This window comes from Dermacentor albipictus, chromosome 1, assembly GCF_038994185.2.
Source record: "Dermacentor albipictus isolate Rhodes 1998 colony chromosome 1, USDA_Dalb.pri_finalv2, whole genome shotgun sequence".
NCBI classification, from domain to species: Eukaryota; Metazoa; Arthropoda; class Arachnida; order Ixodida; family Ixodidae; genus Dermacentor; species Dermacentor albipictus.
In genome coordinates, this window is record NC_091821.1 from 424,813,149 (window position 1) to 424,833,412 (window position 20,264).

The window sequence follows — 20,264 nt, forward strand, 5'->3', positions numbered from 1 at the left end:
CTGTGCCACAGAAGCAGTACTCTGGCAGCTACCAGGCGTCGCAGATGGTTGGCACAATGAGGAGGAGAGCCAGCGGTGTTGCAGGGCATTTGATACACGAGCCGAGACCAAAGGAAAATCACTGGTGTTTGTAGCTTGAAGCACAGGCAGAAAGTTTTCATTTTTCTGGAAGGGGCTGGGGCTCGACCAGCTTTCCAAACCCCCCTCATAAAGAAAAGCAATATATGTATATATATATATATATATATATATATATATATATATATATATATATATGCAAACCTGTTACAACCATCCCAATTGCGATTTTTTTTTTACATGTACTGTTAACTGGTCAAGAGTGCAAGCCCCTTACAGCAACAATGTGTCTCGGCAGTGGACAAGCACGTAGGGGGGCCCCACATGCCATGTGCGTATTTAAGCTCAGTGCCTTACTGTTTCATGTACTCCCTGACGAAGTGCGGACCCCGGCAGAAACGTAGGAAATAAAGCATCGTTTTTTCGTATGTATGTCCTCAACCTACAAATGCCTGCTCAACTACCAGATCCCGGCAGACTCTCACTTCATGTACTATATTCCTTCACCCAATACCAGTTGTAATTGAAGAAACTTCGTATGACCTCGAAAAACTGCTCATTGAAGTGACGACGTTATATGGGTATTTACAAGACTTCATAGTAGGAGACAGTTCACTTTCACAGCCCGAGTCTTCGCCAGACGCCAAGCATCTGGCGTCTTTTGGTGGCGTAATCTTCCTTCGTGGAATTGTCATATAGTACTTCACTATCACTAATACTGCTCTTTCGGGAGAAACTGCAGCCTCTCTTTCTCTCTTTTTTTTATTGTGAGTGCGAGTATAAGGGCTGCTGCGCATGACTGCTGTTGATTCTTATTTGCAGTGAATCCGGCTTGGCTTTATTTCAGTGATTTAGTTGAATTATAAAGGGTGTCCCTACTATCATGCACTATGTCTTCAAAAAAGAGCAATTGCGTTACTCGAGGAAAACCTAATGCATATAGTTTCCAGAACAGTGGAGTAGCCGCCACTAATTTTTTGTTAATGAGGTTTATTAAGTTATTGCAATCAATTATCGAACTTGAGAATTAATGTTTTAATTATGAAAGTGAGAATGAGGCATTTACAAGCACAGCCGAGAGACATCTAACTGTGGTATTTTCAGCGACATACTAATTGCGTACCGTTTTTTTTCCCGAGTGGTAAAGGAACCCCACAATTATAAAAAACACCATGTGACTGTGCACCCACCTGCATCAAAAAGCAGCGCCCTCAAATACGCTGACTGAAAGCAACTGCTTTGCCTGTCTTAAACCTGAAGAAAGAGACAGCGCATCACCTTGATAATGATACAGAAGGAGCACCAACAGCAGGTTTCGTGGCTTCACACCTATTCCTTCCTCTAATTTTTATGTCACACTTACTATCCATATCTCAAGGCCGACTGATCACATTGATAACAAAAGCCCCTTGATAACGAGGCCGAAGCACCGCTCTGACTATGCACAAAATGCAGAAAGCAATGTAATAGGCATAGAATGTTTAAAAATCTTGGTTCTGCTCACGCCGCACCGAGAGAGCGCACACGCAGCTATATTTTGCGCCAGAAACTTGCTTCAGACCAAAACCAAATTAAAGTGACGGTTTTAGACTTCATGTCAATGTATAACTGAGGCAAAATCTAGCTCGTGGCAAAAAACAAAAGCGTTCCTCTTCACTTGAACATTATCACCCATGGCAGCAAAAGAAAATAAATGTACTGCTTCTAAATGAGCTGATTTGAGAATTGGGACGTCTGCACAAAAAACAACAGAAAAAGAAAACCATCAGATTTCAGCGGCTCTGGTTATCTGTGAATGTGTAAGTGCCATTGAACACCAGCTGCTGCTTAGAGGGCTTCTTCGAACAGGTGTCCTTCTGCAGCTAGGCAGTACTGAGCCCGCTTTAGCACATCTTCAGTGGCGTTCTTGATCACCAACGCTCGAATTCTATACAGCAGACATCCATTATCCTTGTCTTGAGCTAATCTGACGTCTGTCTTGGTCATGTAAGCACAATCTTTCACATAACCCCAATGAAAGAAATCAAGTGGAGAAAGCGCAGTTGACTTAGCCAGTCAATTTAGAGGCCCATGCCTTCCAATCTATTGTGTATGAAAAGTCGCATCCAGCCAGTTTCGTGCTTGGATATCACAGCAGTGGAAGACACGACAGCAAGATTTCACTGAGAAACTCATCCACTACTCCTTCAAGGACTTCGTCCATGTAGTGCTGTCTAGTCAGTGTGCGATTGAAGTAGGTGGGACCGATTATTGCACCATAGTAAATTCCGCACCACACATTGAACACCGATTGGTACAGGTGCCAAGTACACTTTACCCAGTGTGGACTGGAGTCACTCCAAAAGTGTGCATTATGCAAATTTGCCTGGGCATTTCTGCAAAGACTGCCTTCATATGTGCACATGATGTTGCTCACAAAGTCTGGTGACTCATCGGCTTTCGTGAGGACCCATTTCAAGAAATCTAGACGATTCGGCAGGTTCCTATCTTCCAAGCATTGGTGCTGGCTAAGGTGGTACGAGTGAAAGGCTCAGTGATTTAGAATCCTCGAAACTGATGACTTGGAAATTGGTACCTGGGCAGCCATGTCCCTTAAGCTAGCATGAGGGTTTAAGGCCATAAATGCCAGAACATCCATGCATAGGCTAGGGCTCAAAGATAGGGTCCTCCGTGGCTGTTTCTGGAAGCTGCTGGTTTGTCTCTGGCTTTCATCATTTCTGATAATAGTCATTGTGTCTGGTATACCGCCACACTTCCATGACAGATATATATTTGTGGCCTTCCTCTTGTTGCCATTTGCAGCTGCCAAGGCAAGGATAATGTTTTCCTTCTGCTCATTAGAGAAAGACATGGTGACTGGGATGAAACAAAACGCACTATCTTTACAGTCACGTTCTCAATTCGTTTTTGTGGTGATAGGCCTTGTGGGAAAAAAAATAAGAAGACCCATCCATGCACTTTATCTACGCTAAGACAACAGCTATCACAGTTTGTTTTCAACTAACAACAAACGCGACACGTTACTTCGGCCAGGGTGCAGCATATGAGGCACTAGCTAGATCACTATGTTTTTCTTTATTTCCTTAATTTTGTTCTGGCTAACTCGGAAGGAGCCTGTTCGAGGGCGCTGCTTTATGATGCGGGTGGGGGGCACAGCCACGTGGTATTTTTCATATTTTGCAGGGTTTATTTATCAGTTGAAAAAAATTAGCACATTGCTGAAAATACTGCAGTTAGATGTCCCTTGGCTGTGCCTACATATGCCTCATCGACACTTTTATAATTAGGGTAGTACTTCTCGAGTTAGATAATTATTTACAATTACCTAAACAAATCTCAGTAACGAAAATATTACTGGCATCTACTACACTCTACTGGAAACAATATGCACTAGGTTTTCATGGAGTAATGCAATTGCATATATTTTTAATGTTGGCGCATCATAGTTAATTGGGGCACCCTGTATATATTTATGACCTCTGCATGCAAGTGACAATGTTTCCATCCTTAATAAGTGTCGTAACTTATTAGAAGAGTTTCTCCTTTCTTTTTTCATGAGTCGTTAGAATTGCCTACTGGAAAGAGAAGCAATACTGAAACACATATCTTTCACATGCATTTCATACACCATGGATAACATACTCTGCCGAAGGGGTCACTGAAGTTTGCAGGTTTTCTTCAGGATCAAAAAGCATGCAAAGCAATCTGAAAGGAGGTGAACATATAGCAGCATATTCATTCTCTATGTGAAGGTTATCCATACCTTTAGAAATAATTGTTAATTGCCTACTTCCTCATCTTGCAAAAATTTAAACTTTGTCCTGTGTATATATTTAAATGTATTGTATACATGCATGGTGTTTACAGTGGAAATTTAAAACGGATGAGCCAGCCGAGGCTGATGCTTCTAATGCGCTTGTCTTCATTTCGTCAGGGTTTGAATAAATAAAGTGAAAGTATTAATTAGAAACCGTGCACGCCCGTGCAAATAATGATGCAGTAAGCTATTAGCCCCAATAAAATATTAGGTGAAAAGGTAGAGGCAAGTCAAAAGAAGCCTCAAATGATGTGGGTTACAAAACTCCAGTAGTGAGGGGGGGCTGGGGGTGAACTTCCGCATCGCGAGGCAGGGGGGGTCTCAGCTACCTTTCCCCCCTGGAAAACTCTGGAGGGGGCTCGAGCCCCGGAGCCTCCTCATAGTCGGCATCCATGGCTTGAAGTTTATTGTCCCTTCCACTCAGACTACTGTATGCACGTAGCTGCACAGCAGGAAAACTGGCGTGTGTAGAATGTTCATGCTAGCAGCAGGAGGCGGAACCTGGCTCCGCAGCAGAGCATGATGGTGCGTCCATGTGGCTTCATCATTTCTGTAGCCAAATTCACTGCGCCCTGTCATGCTTCCATGGTAGTGGAAGCGTGAGTGCATGAATGCAGCACAAATGCACATCAAGTGTCCGTAGAATTGCTATCGCAATAAAATGTCATTGATACCAATGCATCATTGATCATATTATAAGCAGAACTGACGATGGTGGTAAGTGCACAATAAGGTTTGAGGGGGTGCTCAAGCTATCTGAGTCCTTTACGACTTATGCCACTGTTGTCACCTAGGACATGTGGACAGCAGTTGCAGAAGTGGCCTAATTGCTTTCACAAACTGTCCTCTGTTCTCCTTTCTTTCGTTATCTTCAGCTGCCCTTTAACAACAGCAGCTGTGTTTGTCACCCTTCGCAGCAATTCTGTTCACTTTCTGTCCATGTCCCAAAACATCCTGCCACCTTTGCACATTGCCTGCTTAACTAAAGGTAAATAAGAAATCTTGCACAACCGTCGCCCTACATCAACGCATGATTGAAGCATTCATAAACCAGCACTAAGGTGAACTTGAGCAGTACAGGCAGCTATTCCAAGGTGTATGATGTCAAATTGCTGAACACGTCACACATCTACAATTCTTTAGTACACATACTTGCCTAATACCCCTGTCACACGGCAAATCTAATGTCATTTACAACGAATTACATTCATCGAAAATGACATTTACGAACGAATGAGTTCGCCAAACTCATTCACATTCGTTTTAGAACTGAATGTGTATCCTCGACACCATGAGCCTACCGGTCCAGTTTCGCAAACAGTATGTGCTTCCTTTATTGTTAAAAAAAAACTAACTACTGTTTTATTGATTTTATGACCTAATTATTACTTTAACCCTTTGATGGTCAATGACGTAAACATACGGCGCCGCGAACAAGTCTGAAAATGGTCGATGCCGTATATTTACAGCGCTGTCTGTACGTTTAAAAAGCAGGCCAATTTCCAAACTTTCTCTTTTTTGTCATGTGCTGCCACTATGTGGGGGTACAGGAAATTTCTCTTGCGCGCCTACGTCTCTCGGTTTTCATTGCATGGTTTGTTTTAGTGCTTGTTTGCTCCTGCGCGTCTATATACTACCGCTCGCGCATTGGCGCGCGCGCACACGGGCGGCCGTTTGGATTTTGTTTCGCGGGCGGTTTCGGCTTTTTGTGCTTGCGAAACTGATGGTTACCTCGTTCCTAATCGCTCAAAGGGCGACCGCTTGTTTCTCGCTCATTTAGTGCTCACAGGGGTGCGCATAGGAAGGATGCCGCCGTGCATGCATCTCCATTTCTTTTTTTTAAGGCTGGCGAAAGCTAATTGCCTTAGCTGGTTGGCGATAAGATGAAGATTAGCGGAAGTTTGTCACACGTGTTGCTTTATTTGATGGACACACAACCAAACAGTTTTTTTTAGTGAGCGTGCCTACGCAGTTCGATTACGCTATGGACGTACATATTAGTGTAAGAGTAGGAACATTTGAGTCTTGCGAAATATTCTCGTGTACGCATTTTCAAAGCCTTGAAGTATAACAATGCATAAAATTTTCAATTCTTATAAGCTTATTTTCTTTTTATTGTTATTATTCATGAATGAAGAGTGCATATATACCAAGGCAAAATATTTTTTTCTCACTTTACAGTCACTCTAGAAAAATTACGGTAAATTTTTTTTGAAATAAGTCCCTAAGAAGAATCGGAATCTGCAATAAAAAAATCAACCCTGGGCGGTCGCATATTGCGAAATAAATCGACCCTCAAAGGGTTAACGACATTGAAGTGCATCACAGTGCATAATCACAGAAAGCTACTCTCAATCCAGTGACTAGACAGCCTTTAGCTTTCGCTGCGGCAGTCGTGTTGGTTCACCCTGGAGCATCGGCCGCGGCCACTTCGGTTGACTTGACATAAATGCATGCACATGTTTTCCTGTGGCACACGCCAAGAATGTGGATATTAGGAGCCTGCATGCACATCAGAATGGCGATGACGTGCAACTGCTGTTCTCGTTCCTCTTTAGTAGATGTAGCCTATGCACCCATCATGCTTTTCGCCATGTTGCTTGCCTGATCTACAGCTTGGCTTGACTCCACTTCATTGGCAATGTTTATATTTAGTGATCGAACACTATGGTATGAAAGGGACGATCACGTATTCGAAGGGAATTTAGCATATTGGAAAATATTTATTGGACAAAGGTGAGTTTGAGGCTATTTTTGAGTGTCTTTTTATTTACTAACGTCAATGTCATCTTTTTCAAATGACATTAGTTTTTGCCGTGATAATGACATTAGCCCCAACAAATGTCTTTTGTTGGTAATGACATTAGATTTACCGTGTGACAGGGATATAAGTCACCCACTCTATAGCTGCATTTTCTTGAAAATAAACATTCGCTGTTTGCACTACTTCGAGGGGGCAACACAGCAGGCCTTCTTCAGTATCACAATATTCACCACATAATATGAATGTCTAGTTGTACAGGCAAACATTGAGAAGTTGCTCTTTTTGTGAGAGCACAACAGCTATGCTATGCTCTATTTTCATCTCCCTAGCTCTGTGCAATGGAGGCTATGCATCACATCAGCCAATCAGGGAAAACTGGCTGCTAGTATAAGAAGTAAAAAGAAAAAAAAGGGGGAGGGGATCTGCCCGTAGCACACCTGTAATCCTCCCACGACCTCTCCAGGGAAGTTAAGCATAAACACGAGGACAAGAAAGGAGGCACAGTGGACAAACAGGTGCTTGTGTGTCCACCATGCCTCCTTTCTTTTTGTCCTGGTGTTTCTCTGTGCTTGACTTCCCTTCAGTGAAGATGTACCAACAAGCCCGTATTGCTACCTTTGTCTCTTCACTTGAACATTATCACCCATGGCAGCAAAAGACACAGTGGTAAAGCCCTTCTGGTTCATCCACATGCTGCAAGGAGCTTACCATTGAAGCCTAGCATAACTGACTCCACAATTGGGTGGCAGTACTTTTCATAAACTTCAAGGTTGGTGCTTGTAGAGTCAAAAACATGGTCTGTGGAGGGAAAACATGGTGAATTAGCGGGGACTGCAAAAACACTTTTGTTCAGTGCTCAAGTTTGGGCACTAATATATAAAACATGGCCATACTGAAATTTCTGAATGTTAATCTCAGTTTGGTTTAGACATGCAGTCGATCCCGGATATATCTAATTATTGCCTACATCGAACAGTTGAAAAATCCCGGTGGGAATCCTATGCAAAAGTATAGCGCTACTGCTCGCGTAGATAGAACTCCCGTGCAACGGCATATCGATGTATTGAGCTTCGTGCTAAGCTGCGCCCTGGCAAGTGCGCTTCTCCCACCATACCCCACCCCTGCAAGTGCGCTTCTCCCATCGCTTCCCACCCCGCAAGTGCGCATCTTCTCACAAAGCTCTCGCAATGTTCCCGCGACATCACGTGCGCCGCCCCGCACTCCGAGAAGGGGGCGTGTGGGTAAAGGCACGTGAAAAGGAGCACTTGGAGTGCGATTGGGAGTGAAAGGAAAGCGGGAGGGAGAAACCACGCTGACCGCAGGCGCCCGTTTCCTGTGTTTTGGTTGGCTGACACCGCTGGTGCAGCGAAGAGTGGCCAAATATTTCTGACAGCTTTTCACCATCGCAAATATTCAATGCATATGAGACGGCACTGTTTTGGCAAATGCTGCCAAACAAGACTCTGCATCTGAAGGGCACTGCATGCCATGGTGGAAAAAACAGCAAAGTGCGCGTATCAATGTTGCTTGCTGCAAATATGGATGGGTCATGCAAACTACGACCATCTGTTATCAGAAAGGGCAGGTCACCACGCTGCTTTAAGAATGCGAAAGGCCTCCCGGTTCGATACGCGTTCGATAAGAAAGCTTGGATGACACACGATTTTTTCTTTGAGTGGCTACAAGCATGGGATGCCGAACTGGAGAAGTCTGGCTGCAAAGTTTGTCTTCTTGACAATTGTTCGGCCCATCATGTCACTTGTCACTTCGCCAGCGCGAAGCCTCTGCCATCCCGAGTAGGGGAACAGCGGCAACGCCGGGAGACGCACGCACCAAGACGTCAACTACGACCTCGCCGCAGTTACCGTGACGACCATGACATCGACTACGGAATCGCATCCGATGGCTCAACAACCCACACTGGCTTTGAGCGATGAGGTTATGGGCTTTGACGCCCAAAACCGGGACGATGAATGACCGCCCGGGAATTGCACCATGGCGTCGGCGCACGCCAACGTGAATTTTCCCACCCAAACAGAGACTGACCGCGCAGATGATGGTTGGCAGATATCCCAATCGCTCAGTGCACGGAAGAAACAGGCAAAGGAGTGGAATTTACGACAAGGAGGGGACTTCTCCGCGGACAGCAAGCATACGGCGGACAACCAGCCAAAATGCCGGGGTAGGCCGACAAGACGCAGGCCCCCACCACTACCCAAGGATGACCTGAGAGTGGTCTTTCAACCTCACCAGGGACTGCCACTGAGTAATGTAACCACCCAAGCGCTTTCCGACGCAATAGCGGAGGCCTGTCAAGGAAAAATCAGGTGGGACCAGTTCATTCTCCGCATCCAGTTGCGCTCCAACATAGCACTAGCGTCTACCCCGGATGCGACCGTCGCAATGGCGATGAGCGGCGTCACGTCTTTGAAGATCAACGGAAGACCGCACCTAGTCAATGTCTACGTCACGCCAGGCGAAGGAACTAGGCGAGGTGTTATCCACGGTATAGAGCCGCACACTCCATCTGAGACTCTCAAAGCTAGCATCCGTTTTCGCACCCAGGGTATGGAGCTGGTAGAGGCCCGGATGTTGGGAGACTCTCAGAGTGCTCTCCTTACTTTCTTCGGAGACGTCCTACCGAGATACATCTACCGTATAATGCGGAATATAGGTCGACCCCCTTAAATTGAAGCAAGGAAGTCAACATAAAAATTATAAGGCACAAAACTTTGTTTTATTTAGTGGTGCCGCCAGACTCGTCACCTGTTCATTCGTCTGAGCTGTCTGAACTCTCGTACGAAGACGACTGCTTTTCGCTGGCTGCGTCCCGCAACATGTCATCTTCGGTGCCGTCCAAGGAGTTGCTAATGCAACACTTCTTGAATGCCCGCACCACCATATCGTCGGGCAGCGAGCGCCAAGCCTGCGACACCCATGTGGCCACAGTGGCGAGAGGCGGCCTGCGCAGCCGGCCGGTTGGGGTTGTCGCCGGCCATCCACTGATTATATTGTTCACGGACACGGTCTTTAAAGGGCTTGTTGAACACGACGTCCAGTGGCTGAAGTGTTGAGGTCATGTTTCCCGGAATAACGGCGAGTTCCGTCCTCCCGTCGCGGAGTGCCTGCTTCACACTTGCGGTATCCAAGGTGAGCAGGCTCGGACACCGCAGGAGTGCGCCGGGTCGCCGATTATAGACGGTCTTAATCCAACTGAGCATGAGGGCCTCGTCCATATAGCGCTTCTCATTCACGCGAACGACAACATCCCGCGGGAAAGCCTCTTTCGGCGTCGGACACCAAGGGGGCGATAACGATGCGGATGCCGAAAGGTCTGCGCTCCTACACGTTGCCAGACGACTATTCATGCTGTGCCAAGGGCCGGTATATAAGTCGAGGGGTGACCTTTTAGTAATATTTTTTGGAAAAAACCTCGACCTATATTCCGCACTATAAGGTACTACAGAGGAGGTGAGAAGGAGTGCATTCCTTTTCATAACACGGTCCAATTCTGCCGAGCGTGTGGGGAAGTTGGCCACCACACCGACGTGTGCCTGCAACCAGATTTGCCCACGTGCCGTACCTGCGGAGTGCGCAACCCAGAAGTAACTCACAACTGTACCCCGACATGTGCAATTTGCTCTGGGGACCATCTTACTGGAGACCGCAGTTGCCCAAAATGCCTCAAGCCTGTACGAAACCAGGCAGCGAAACCACCCAAGAAACCACACAAGCCAGCACCTCGCTGGTTCTCCTCGGAGGACAAAGAATCGGAATGGTTGTGCGGACGAGGTGCGACCAACAGGAGCCGCTCAAGAACCCGCATGCCATCGAGCAACCGCTCGGAGCACGGACAATCAGGGCAGCAGCCAGTGGCGTAGCAACAGGGGGGGCCGGGGGGCCGTGGGCCCCGGGTGCAAGGGGCGCCAGTGAGGGAGGGGGGGGGGTGTCATATACGTCTGAAGACACCCCTCTTTCCGCCGGCTACACCCAGCGGGGGGGGGGGGGGGGGGGTGACAGAACACCTAAGGGCCCCGGGTGCCACGTGACCTAGCTACGCCACTGGCAGCAGCGCCGAAGGTCCACGTCGAGGCCAAAACGAACCACACAGGAGAACACGAAGGCGAAGGCCCATCCGAGAAGCAAGTCACCCGGGGCATCCCTGGCACAGAGCAAGCCACAGGCGAATCAGGTAAGGGGGGCGCAAATCGTATCTCCCACTGCCAAACACACATCTGTTACACCACCAATCACGCAACACCCTGAATACAAAAGGGTGGCTCAAAACAGAATTAGAGGAGGTTAAGTCTAGGATGGCACGCCTCGAGGCACTACATTTAAAACAATCGAGCAACACGCCAGGCCCAGCGAACGCACCCGTTGTGCAAGCCTTGACAACGCACCAACCACAAACAGTGTCGCTAGCATACCTCGTACAGCAGATGCAGCTTGTCTTTGCCAAACTAGGGCAGATGGAACGCACCATTAGCAACCTAAGCCAGACGCAGAGCCCTCGCAAGAGAACTCGTGAAAGTCCCGGCTCTTCCACCAGACGACCGAAAGAAGTAGGACCGCATTACGAGAACACCAATCATGGCTAGACAGAGTAATAGTAAACAGACCAAACAAGTGGAAATTTGGCAGTGGAACTGCTGCTCACTGCGGAAAAAGCTCACCAATTTCACAACATTCATTGAATCGTCTCCAGTCCCTCCCGATGTTATATGCGTACAGGAGGTAGGCAAACACCAAGTAAATCTGAAGGGCTATGTGTGCTACAAGACCCCACAGTACCCACAAATTGCTACCTTCGCAAAGAAGGACGTAGCACTCAGTATTAGCTATGCAGGGAACGAGCCTATTTAACATTACATAATCATGGTCTGGCCTCGAAAGCGCTGCCGACCTAAAACGGTAATAATCAATGTTTACAGCCCTCCCAGAGAGAAACAGGCCGACCTCATGAATATGCTAGTGCACTCATTGGGCCTTCTAAGAGGAAAGGACAAACTTATATTTCTTGGAGACTTTAATGCACAGCACTCTAACTGGGGCTATTGCAAAGAAAACCCAAAAGGAATAGTGCTAGCGGACTTAGTGGAAAGGTACGACATATACCAGCTTACACAACCAGATCTCCCCACACGCATTGGTAATAGTGTCTCAAAAGACACGTCACCAGATCTGACATTTACGAACACCGCAAGGAACACGACATGGACGAATCTAGGAGAAAATCTTGGCAGCGACCATTTCACTTTGAGTATATCGCTCAGTGTGGCCACGATAAGAAGGGTGATCGGGAAAGCCAATATCTCGGGCTGGGTGAAATTCCGCGAAGGGCTAGACATTCATGGAGACCTGACCGACGTCAGCACATGGACAGCACAGATCAAAAGGACACACGCGAGGGTAACGAAAGAGATTGAAACAAACACTGAAACTCCAGTGGTCGATAAACACCTACTTCATTTGTGGGATGCCAGAAGGAGCCTCACCAAACGTTTGGAGGAGACAGAAACTTAACCGAAAGCTGAATATACGTATAGCCCAGCTAGCACAGCAAACTAATGAGTATGCGCAATGTTTGAGTGACACCAATTGGAGACAGTTTACTGACTCGCTCAAAGGCACACTGAGTACTAAGCGGACATGGCATGTCTTGAGAAGCATGATGGACCCCGAAGGTAGAAAAACAGTGGCGAACAGGACACTCAAAACCCTAGAGAACGAATTTAAAGGGGACGACATCAAGTTAATAAACACGATCAAGGAGATATATGTCGGGCACAACCTTACTACAAAGCTGCTACACACGGAATACAAAGGAATAGAGCAACTCGATTTAGATGCACCTATAACATTGGAAGAAATATACGCGGCAGCCCAATCTTTTCGGAAAAACACGGCTCCAGGAAATAATCAGATTACCAATTCCATGATCCGAAACTTTAGTGACGCAGCCCTAACACAAATCATGGACTTCTTTAATGAAAAAGTCTGGAGAGAGGGCAGAAAACTCCCAATAGAATGGAAACAGTCCAATATCACCCTAATACCCAAAGCCGGGTAAATCCAGGGATATCCAGAAACTAAGACCGATTTCGCTGACATCATGCGTGGGAAAGTTGTTTGAAAAAGTGATCTTAGCCAGACTGTCCAACCATGTAGAGACGGAAAACCTTCTACCCAGCAACATGTTCGGCTTTAGGCCACACGTATCAGCTCAGGACGTGTTTCTCCTTCTGAAGTACGATGTCCTGCACCCGATCAGAGGCTCGAGTGACAATTTTATACTGGCACTCGATATCGAGAAAACTTTTGAAACAATCTCCCATGACTCAATCATGGAAGGCCTGGAGTCCATAAACTGTGGCCGCCGCATGTAGGTGTACGTTAGGTCCTTCCTGACGCACCGAACCATGACAATAGATTTGGGATCGACTAGGTCCGACTTTTTCGACCTCCCAAACAGAGGCACCCCACAAGGAGCTATACTTTCTCCTATCCTCTTATTTGTGGGCATGCGTTAGCTCGCCATTGAACTACAGCAGGACCCAGATTTAGGCGTCGCTTTTTACGGGGACGACATAATCCTTTGGACACGAAGAAGGTTGTACGTGGAAAAACAGGGCACACACCAGAGAGCGATGGACAAGGTAATGGCTTTCACGGAAGGAGCAGGGATGAAATGTTCCCCTGAGAAGACCCAGCTAATCAGAATCAGGGCTAAATCCGCGAGAAAAAAACGATATTGTACCAATAATGATACATCTGGTTGAATGTCCCATTAGGGAGGTGAAAATACTGCGCATTCTGGGAATGTGGGTACAACAGAACGGAGGCACTACACACACCATCCAAAAGTTGAGAGCAACAGCAAGGAACGTAGCCCGTATGATATGAAGGATATCCAGCAGTAAAGATGGGCTAACTGAAGTAGAAACGATCAGGCTGGTCCACGCCTTTATAATTAGCAGGGTGACCTACGCACTCCCTTACCAAGCACTAAGAAACCAGGAGATGAAACAAGCTACCTAATACAATTATAAGGAAAGCCTTCAAGGCACCGCTTAGCCTTAGCCGATAAAGTTGAGAAACTGGGCATCTACAACACCTTTGAGAAATAGGCGAGCGCAGTCCTCATAGCTAAAAGAGAGCAGCTCTGCTCAACGAACCAGGGATGTGCAGTTCTAAAAAAGCTGGGCTTCACACCACGACCACTATACTGCGAAGAGGATACAGTGTTACTGGACAGGGACAGGAGATCTCGTATTACGGTGGCACCGATACCAAAGAATATGCACCCAACGTACCATGCAGGTAGAAGATGAACACGAGCTGCAACCTTGCGGAATCGTTTTGGGAAATTCTACCGCGTACTACACAGAAGCAAGCAGAGCCAGTAGAGAGACTCACACGCTAGCAGTCACTCAAAAACAATGTGTCACAACGGCCACAGTCGTAAATCGGTCCACGTGTGCAGCCGAAGCGGCTGCAATAGCCGTGGCCGTTGCAGACGCGGAACACAGAAACGAATCGGCAGTCATACTCTCCGACTCGCAAACAGCATGTCGCCTGTTTCTCAAAGGGACGGTACCCAAAATGGCACGTAGAATTTAGGGACAAACCCTAACAGAACACCACGACATTATTTGGTGTCCGGCTCACGAGGGCAACGTTGCGGCGGACCGTACAGCTCGAGGATTCAACAACCGAGCTGCAGCCGAGCCGAGCGCGGGACTTCTTCCAAGCACTCGTGACATTCTTCTACAACAGCGGGAGGAATGCAGAGAGTACGGTCATCCACACAAGGTGCTTAACAGACAGCAGAGTAGGGACTGGTGACGAATTCAAACAAACAGCTTTCCCAACCTGCGTCAACTCAGTAAAATAAACCCAACTGGATTTCTGGACGTCTGTCCATGGTGTTCTAACAAACCCACACTACAACATGTCACATGGGAGTGCCTGGAACGGCCTTCACATATTACTAGCCCATACATAGCTGCACATCCACTTATGTTAAATAGGCAGTGGGAGGCATGGCTTGCACGCGAGGGAAAGTAGAGCCAAGTGGCTCTCCTGGAACAAACCCAGCGAGCCGCTCATGCCAGTGGAGCCCTGGACTAAGGGCCCAAACACGCTCGCCTACTTTTCTTTCTGAAAAATAAAGTTTCTTTCCTTCCTTCCTTCCTTCTGCTGCCAAACACAATGGCAAAACTTAAGGCTCTCGTCCAAGGCATTGTGAAAGCGTTTAAAGTTGGGTACAGACGACGACTGGTGCAGAGGCTCCTAATCAACCTTCGATTAGGAATTGAACTCAAGGTGGACCTTCTCGGAGCCATTCTAATGCTGGCTGGTGCTTGGAACGACGTGAAGAAAAGCACAATTGTGAATTGCTTCCACAAAGCAGGCTTTGTGGTAGCTGCCGACGACTGATGTCTTGACAGTGAAGACGATGACGCTGGATACTTGGACAGCGAATTTAGCGAGCTCTCGGCATTCCCAGGCGGCGTTACAGCACGCGATGTTGTCAGCGCTGACGACGGCATGCAAGCTGTAGCGGATCACGCTGATGAAGAGAGTGTGGCTGACATCATGGGTGACGACGACGTAGACTCGAGCAGCGGCGAAGGTTCCGACGAAGACGACCAACCAGCATGCACTGCAGCTGAGCTTGCATCAGCTTTCAGCATCATTCACCGCTGTTGTGGCACAATGGAAGGAGCTGGGCTTTCTCACTTGGACACTGTCAACAAGCTTGAGGACAGCTTAATGAGCTTGATAATGCACAAGAAAAAGCAAGCAAAGTTACGAGATTTTGCACTTCCGAAATAAAGTACTCTTGTCATCGCACTGTGTTTTTGTTTTTTTACGCGCCTTGAAGGCACAGATCGCTAAGTTCCCTCCCGTTAGTCACGACATCGGGAAACTGCCTTGAGATGTGTGGAGTTGTTAGAGACGCTTTTGACATGCATATTTTATATTTCGAATTATCAATATACCGAACTATTTCGCGATCCCCTTCGAGTTCGATATTTCCGGGATCGACTGTACAATGTCAGGGATGAATAAACTAAAGGCAGGTGCACTTCGTCTGACAAAGGCCCCACCACCCAGTGACTTTTGTGTCAAATTACACAACTTGTATAATCCCTCAACCAACTTTTAAACAAGGCAAGCATACTTTTAAGGCCCTTCTATATAACTCACAATAGTGAAGTTAATGTTCGTGAAATCTGTCACTGTTTATTGTGCAGACCAAATAGTATTTGCCTTGTGCTGTTGAGCAGTGGGCTTTGCATACACATGCAGAGTGCCACGAGCATGCATATGGTGTGCATGTGCCACTTTGTCAATTACCAGGTATGCATGCTTTGATGCTGGCGAGACGTGGCAATGATCGAGTGATTACCCCTTTCTCAGCTGTGATTCAGATAGCATAGAGCCAAAACAGCTCTTCGTGCTTGACGCACCCGTTTGACCACTTTACACAAGGGCGATTACTTATGTACAGCAATCAGTGTAGGTTAGCCAAACTTCGCGACTCAATGCCTACTGTAAAGATTGAAAAATACAGTACTACAGAAGTTGAAGTGCCAGAGCAGTAAAATATTGAAGTATACAAACCGAATGTGTGGAGTGAGTCGATTTTTCCACATTCCCTATATATAGTGTTGTGACGTGCTTTCCAGATGGCCGCTTCACCACTGTTTATCTCCCTAAAAAAGAAAAAAAAAATACTGGTAAGACAGGGTAAAAAAACTTGTTACTACACAGACCAGAATATTTTTATTGCCGCACCCACATTTAGAGCAAGCATACAAAATCCTGACCTTATTCACCAACTGTCAGTGTGGCCGGTGCAGTGACTGAGGGTTGCGCATGCAACAAGAACCTGGCTGAGCGCCAACCCTCTCCCTCATTCACCAGTTTCCGCAGTCCCGAGAAAAAAAATGGCTGCAACCTACAAGAGCTGAAAATTCCGGTCTACATAGCATTTCATGTGAAGAAAGCAGTTATGGTCAAAATAAAAACTACAACCCCAATAGAAAAAGAATCGCATGCTTGCAGAAAAACAAGATGAAGTGACTTGCACAGATGCCATCGCCACTCATAATTGATAGGGCTTCACATTCCAAAGTCACACATCCTACGAATAACTGAGGCTTGATGTCCCAAAGGTGCACATGTGGTCAATGAGGGACATTGTAGTAGACGGTGTTCTTTGACATGCACCTGTGCCTAACCTTTTATGTGACAGTGTACAGGCATCCCAGAAAGTAAATGGAAGACAGGAGTGTCGGCCAAACCGAAGGTTTGTTCAATCTGCTTACATCATTTTAGCTAGTTCACAATGTGCCGCATCCTGCCATTCGTGTTCAGCGGTAGAGCAATGGCACCCTCTGAACCATGCCGTTCGTTTCCAAAGGTTCAGCACAATTGTAGTACTGGTTCACAATTTTCCTGCACTCTCCCTACTGATGGTGCCGACATGCAAGTGCAAAGCAGCAGCGCAGTCAGCGACACAGCACCCCGGCATATGCATGATTGAAACCCCGCTTACAAACACCTACTGCGTATATACAACATCGGATGTGTTGTTTACGTGCTTAAATTTTCATGCATGTGTACACTATTCAGCTGTCCGTGCTGATCAAACCAACATTGTTCCAGATTAAACATCGTGTCCCAATCAATATGTCAGGACTGGTGGTTTACTTTATGTTTATTGCCCTGTAATACCGAGGGAAAAATAAGATCTTCTGCATGTTTACCAAAGAAGACAGAAGTTGAGTTCAAGATATGCTCTAGGGTATAGGTTGCTTATCTGTAGCACAGGAACGGCTTTTTTCGGCTGTTTTTACGACCAAACGCCCAAGAAGCAAACCATACCTGCAGTTTGGGATCCGTCATATTTTTACCATGCCTTTTAAACTAACATGGACGATGCAGATTATGCGGACTAACCGCATCTGCAGCTCACCATTCATTTCACGTGTCGTGTTGTGCCTGCATTGCTGAGCTCGAGCTGCACAACTTTTGGACTTCTTGTACCCTGCCATGAAATGCTTCACAGTGGTGCATGCAAATCAAATGGACCTTGCATCTCAATGCACTAGCGGCGGCAGCATGTACTACTGCGCATGCACAAGATGAATCTGCAATGACTGTGATACGCTTTTGACAACTGGCTCATTGACAGCTCAATTGACAGCTTATTTTAATAGTCGATGCTAGGGGAGATTCTGCACTTGTCGGCAGCAAACAGCTCTTTCCAGAAGCAATTGCTTCCTGCATATGTGGCAAGCGTCCTTGGCCAAGCTTTGTTTCTTGAGATAAGAAGTGCTTTCAAGATCTTTTGTAGAAATTTTTAGTAGGTGAAGAAGCCAGCGTGAACACTCGCACAGTTGCTCATGCAGCCAAACGACTGACCATCCACGGAGAAATGCCAGGGGATTGTTTCTGAAGTGTCATGTTCAAAGTGCCCCACCACTTACATTGATGAAAACAAAAGTTTTTCCGACAGAATCCACCAGAACAAGAACGACATACGAAAGCTCAAAGCCTAGCGAAGCGTTCTCCCTGAACGCTGCGAGATGCATGACAGTGCAATTGATTTGAAAGCCACCTCTGTGGTCGAAACCAAGACCAACACGACAAGACATCTCCCTGAGTCGTGGCACATTCAAAAGACTCACAGCAACATCCATCGGTCATCGAGTACACTTCACCATGTACATGCTCAAGGTCCTTGCTGCACTACAGAGAGGAGGAATCGGCAACACAAAGGCAGGAGCTGAAAAGATTTTTTTCAGTCGCTTCAGTCACCCCCTAAAGAAGGGATCGCACCAATCCCGAAATGCCTGAACTTTTTTTACCTTTGTCTGGAGCAGTTCTTTCCTCTATTTCCCACCCAGCCAGAGTGATCTCTGTTGAAAATATTTACTTTTAGGTCTTTGAATAAAAAGTGTTAATTGATCGCACGTAGCAGCAGTCTATCGTGCTCTGAAATCAACCTAATGCGGCACCGCTATCATGATGTTCCCGCTCACAGCGAGATGACAGTGATTGTTAACAAGAGCAATCATCGCATGCCTCAAGAAACGAAACTCAGGCAGCGACGCATACTGCACGTACAGGAAGCAAATGCTTCTGGTAAGAGCTGCTCAATGTTGATAAATGGTTGCTGTAAGCGCAAGACGCTTCCCTAGCACCTGCGGTTACAAAAACGCTTGTTTGCCTGAGCATTTGATAAAGCAGTGGTCAATAGCTTGTCACACTGCCACCACATTTTTTTTTCATGCGTACTCTGTAGTACGTGCTGCCACCGTTGATGCACGGAGATGTAGTTTAGCCCAGTAATGTTCTTTGAAGGTAATTTTCCTCTTTTCAAAAAACTGCTGCCCACAATTTTTCAGGAAAGGGAAATCATTGCGATGTTCCGGGAAAGTTAAGATTCATGGAGTAAACACTGAAATTATGCTAGTGAACAAGACATTGTAAAGTCTATCCAAAGCACGTCAATTTCAGTGCTTTTGCACCTGAGGGCGGTCCCTCCATTAGGAACCAGTTTGTTGCATTTGAAGGCGATCCCGCTGCAAGCGACCTGTCTCTCGAAGCTCCACCGACATTCCTTATTGGGTAGCGTGGCGTTGTCGGCGAGCTGCAGGCCTCCGGTAGAGCATGGCGACCGAGCAAGTGTGAGACGACGTTTTGCTAGTGCGAAACTTGCACTGTTTTATTCAATGGTAGTTGAAAGAAAGTAAGAAGAGAATGAAGCATCGAGTATGAAGCACGTGGTATGAAGTATGGAGCCCCTTAAATAGGCTCTTCTACAATCGTGTGGGCGGGATCTTGCTTGCGTCGATGACACGTGATAGGCACAGAGAGAAGGCCCCCCCTCCTGCAATACCAGGCACGGGAAGGAGAAGTCGATCCTCTTTTCGACGAATCTGAGAGGAGCGGAAGAGTGAATGACCTCTCCGGCGCTCGTGGGCTCCGGCGCAGGGGGTAGAGTGAGGGGACGAGGTAAGCATACCCGATGCCACGACCATGAGAAGGGAAGGGGATCACGTAGCCCCCACGGTGCCCGTCCACGTTGACAAGGGAAGGGGATGACGTAGCCCCCACGGTGCCCGTCCACGTTGAGAGGGGAAGGGGAGGACGTCGCACCCACGGTGCCCGTCCACGTTGAGGGGGGAAGGGGATGACGTATGGCCATCGGCGTCAGGCCATACCTAACAGTGCACGGGATCAACTAAGAATCAGTCAGTTTCAAGTTCTTATACTCCATTATTGAAAAGCTCGCATTATGGTTGGTACAAGGCATAAAGTGCAGACTGCTGCGTTAATATTTCCTTGGTTAAACAACTGAGCATCACTTTAAAGCTGGATGACAAATTTTGGACTATGCGGCAGAAATGCCCAGAATTGAACAGTAAACATTAGAAAGTGAATGTTTGTTTTACGCGTTATACACGGAAGTGACCAATAAACCTTGCAAGGTCACTCAACGTAACTTTCATCTAACAACCACGTTTGCCAAGGAACTGTCTTTTCAGGGAAACTTATGGGAATATTTTTCTAATCATGTGGGTA

At 46.8% G+C, this 20,264-nt stretch overlaps 1 protein-coding gene across 2 annotated transcripts in view; it reads right to left on the reverse strand.

Annotated features, from left to right (window-relative positions):
* The window catches only part of LOC135897258 (uncharacterized), a 135,768-nt gene that overhangs the window by 109,016 nt on the left and 6,488 nt on the right, over nucleotides 1-20,264 (reverse strand). The window contains exons 2-3 of one of the 2 annotated variants that reach the window (XM_065425852.1): nucleotides 16,293-16,384; nucleotides 7,368-7,457 (exon numbers count right to left, since the gene is read on the reverse strand). In XM_065425852.1, the coding sequence (XP_065281924.1) occupies nucleotides 7,368-7,457; nucleotides 16,293-16,384 (182 nt within the window). Of the gene's footprint in view, nucleotides 1-7,367; nucleotides 7,458-9,425; nucleotides 9,922-16,292; nucleotides 16,385-20,264 lie in introns of those variants that run through there. The other variant, XM_065425858.2, reaches the window with a different exon arrangement.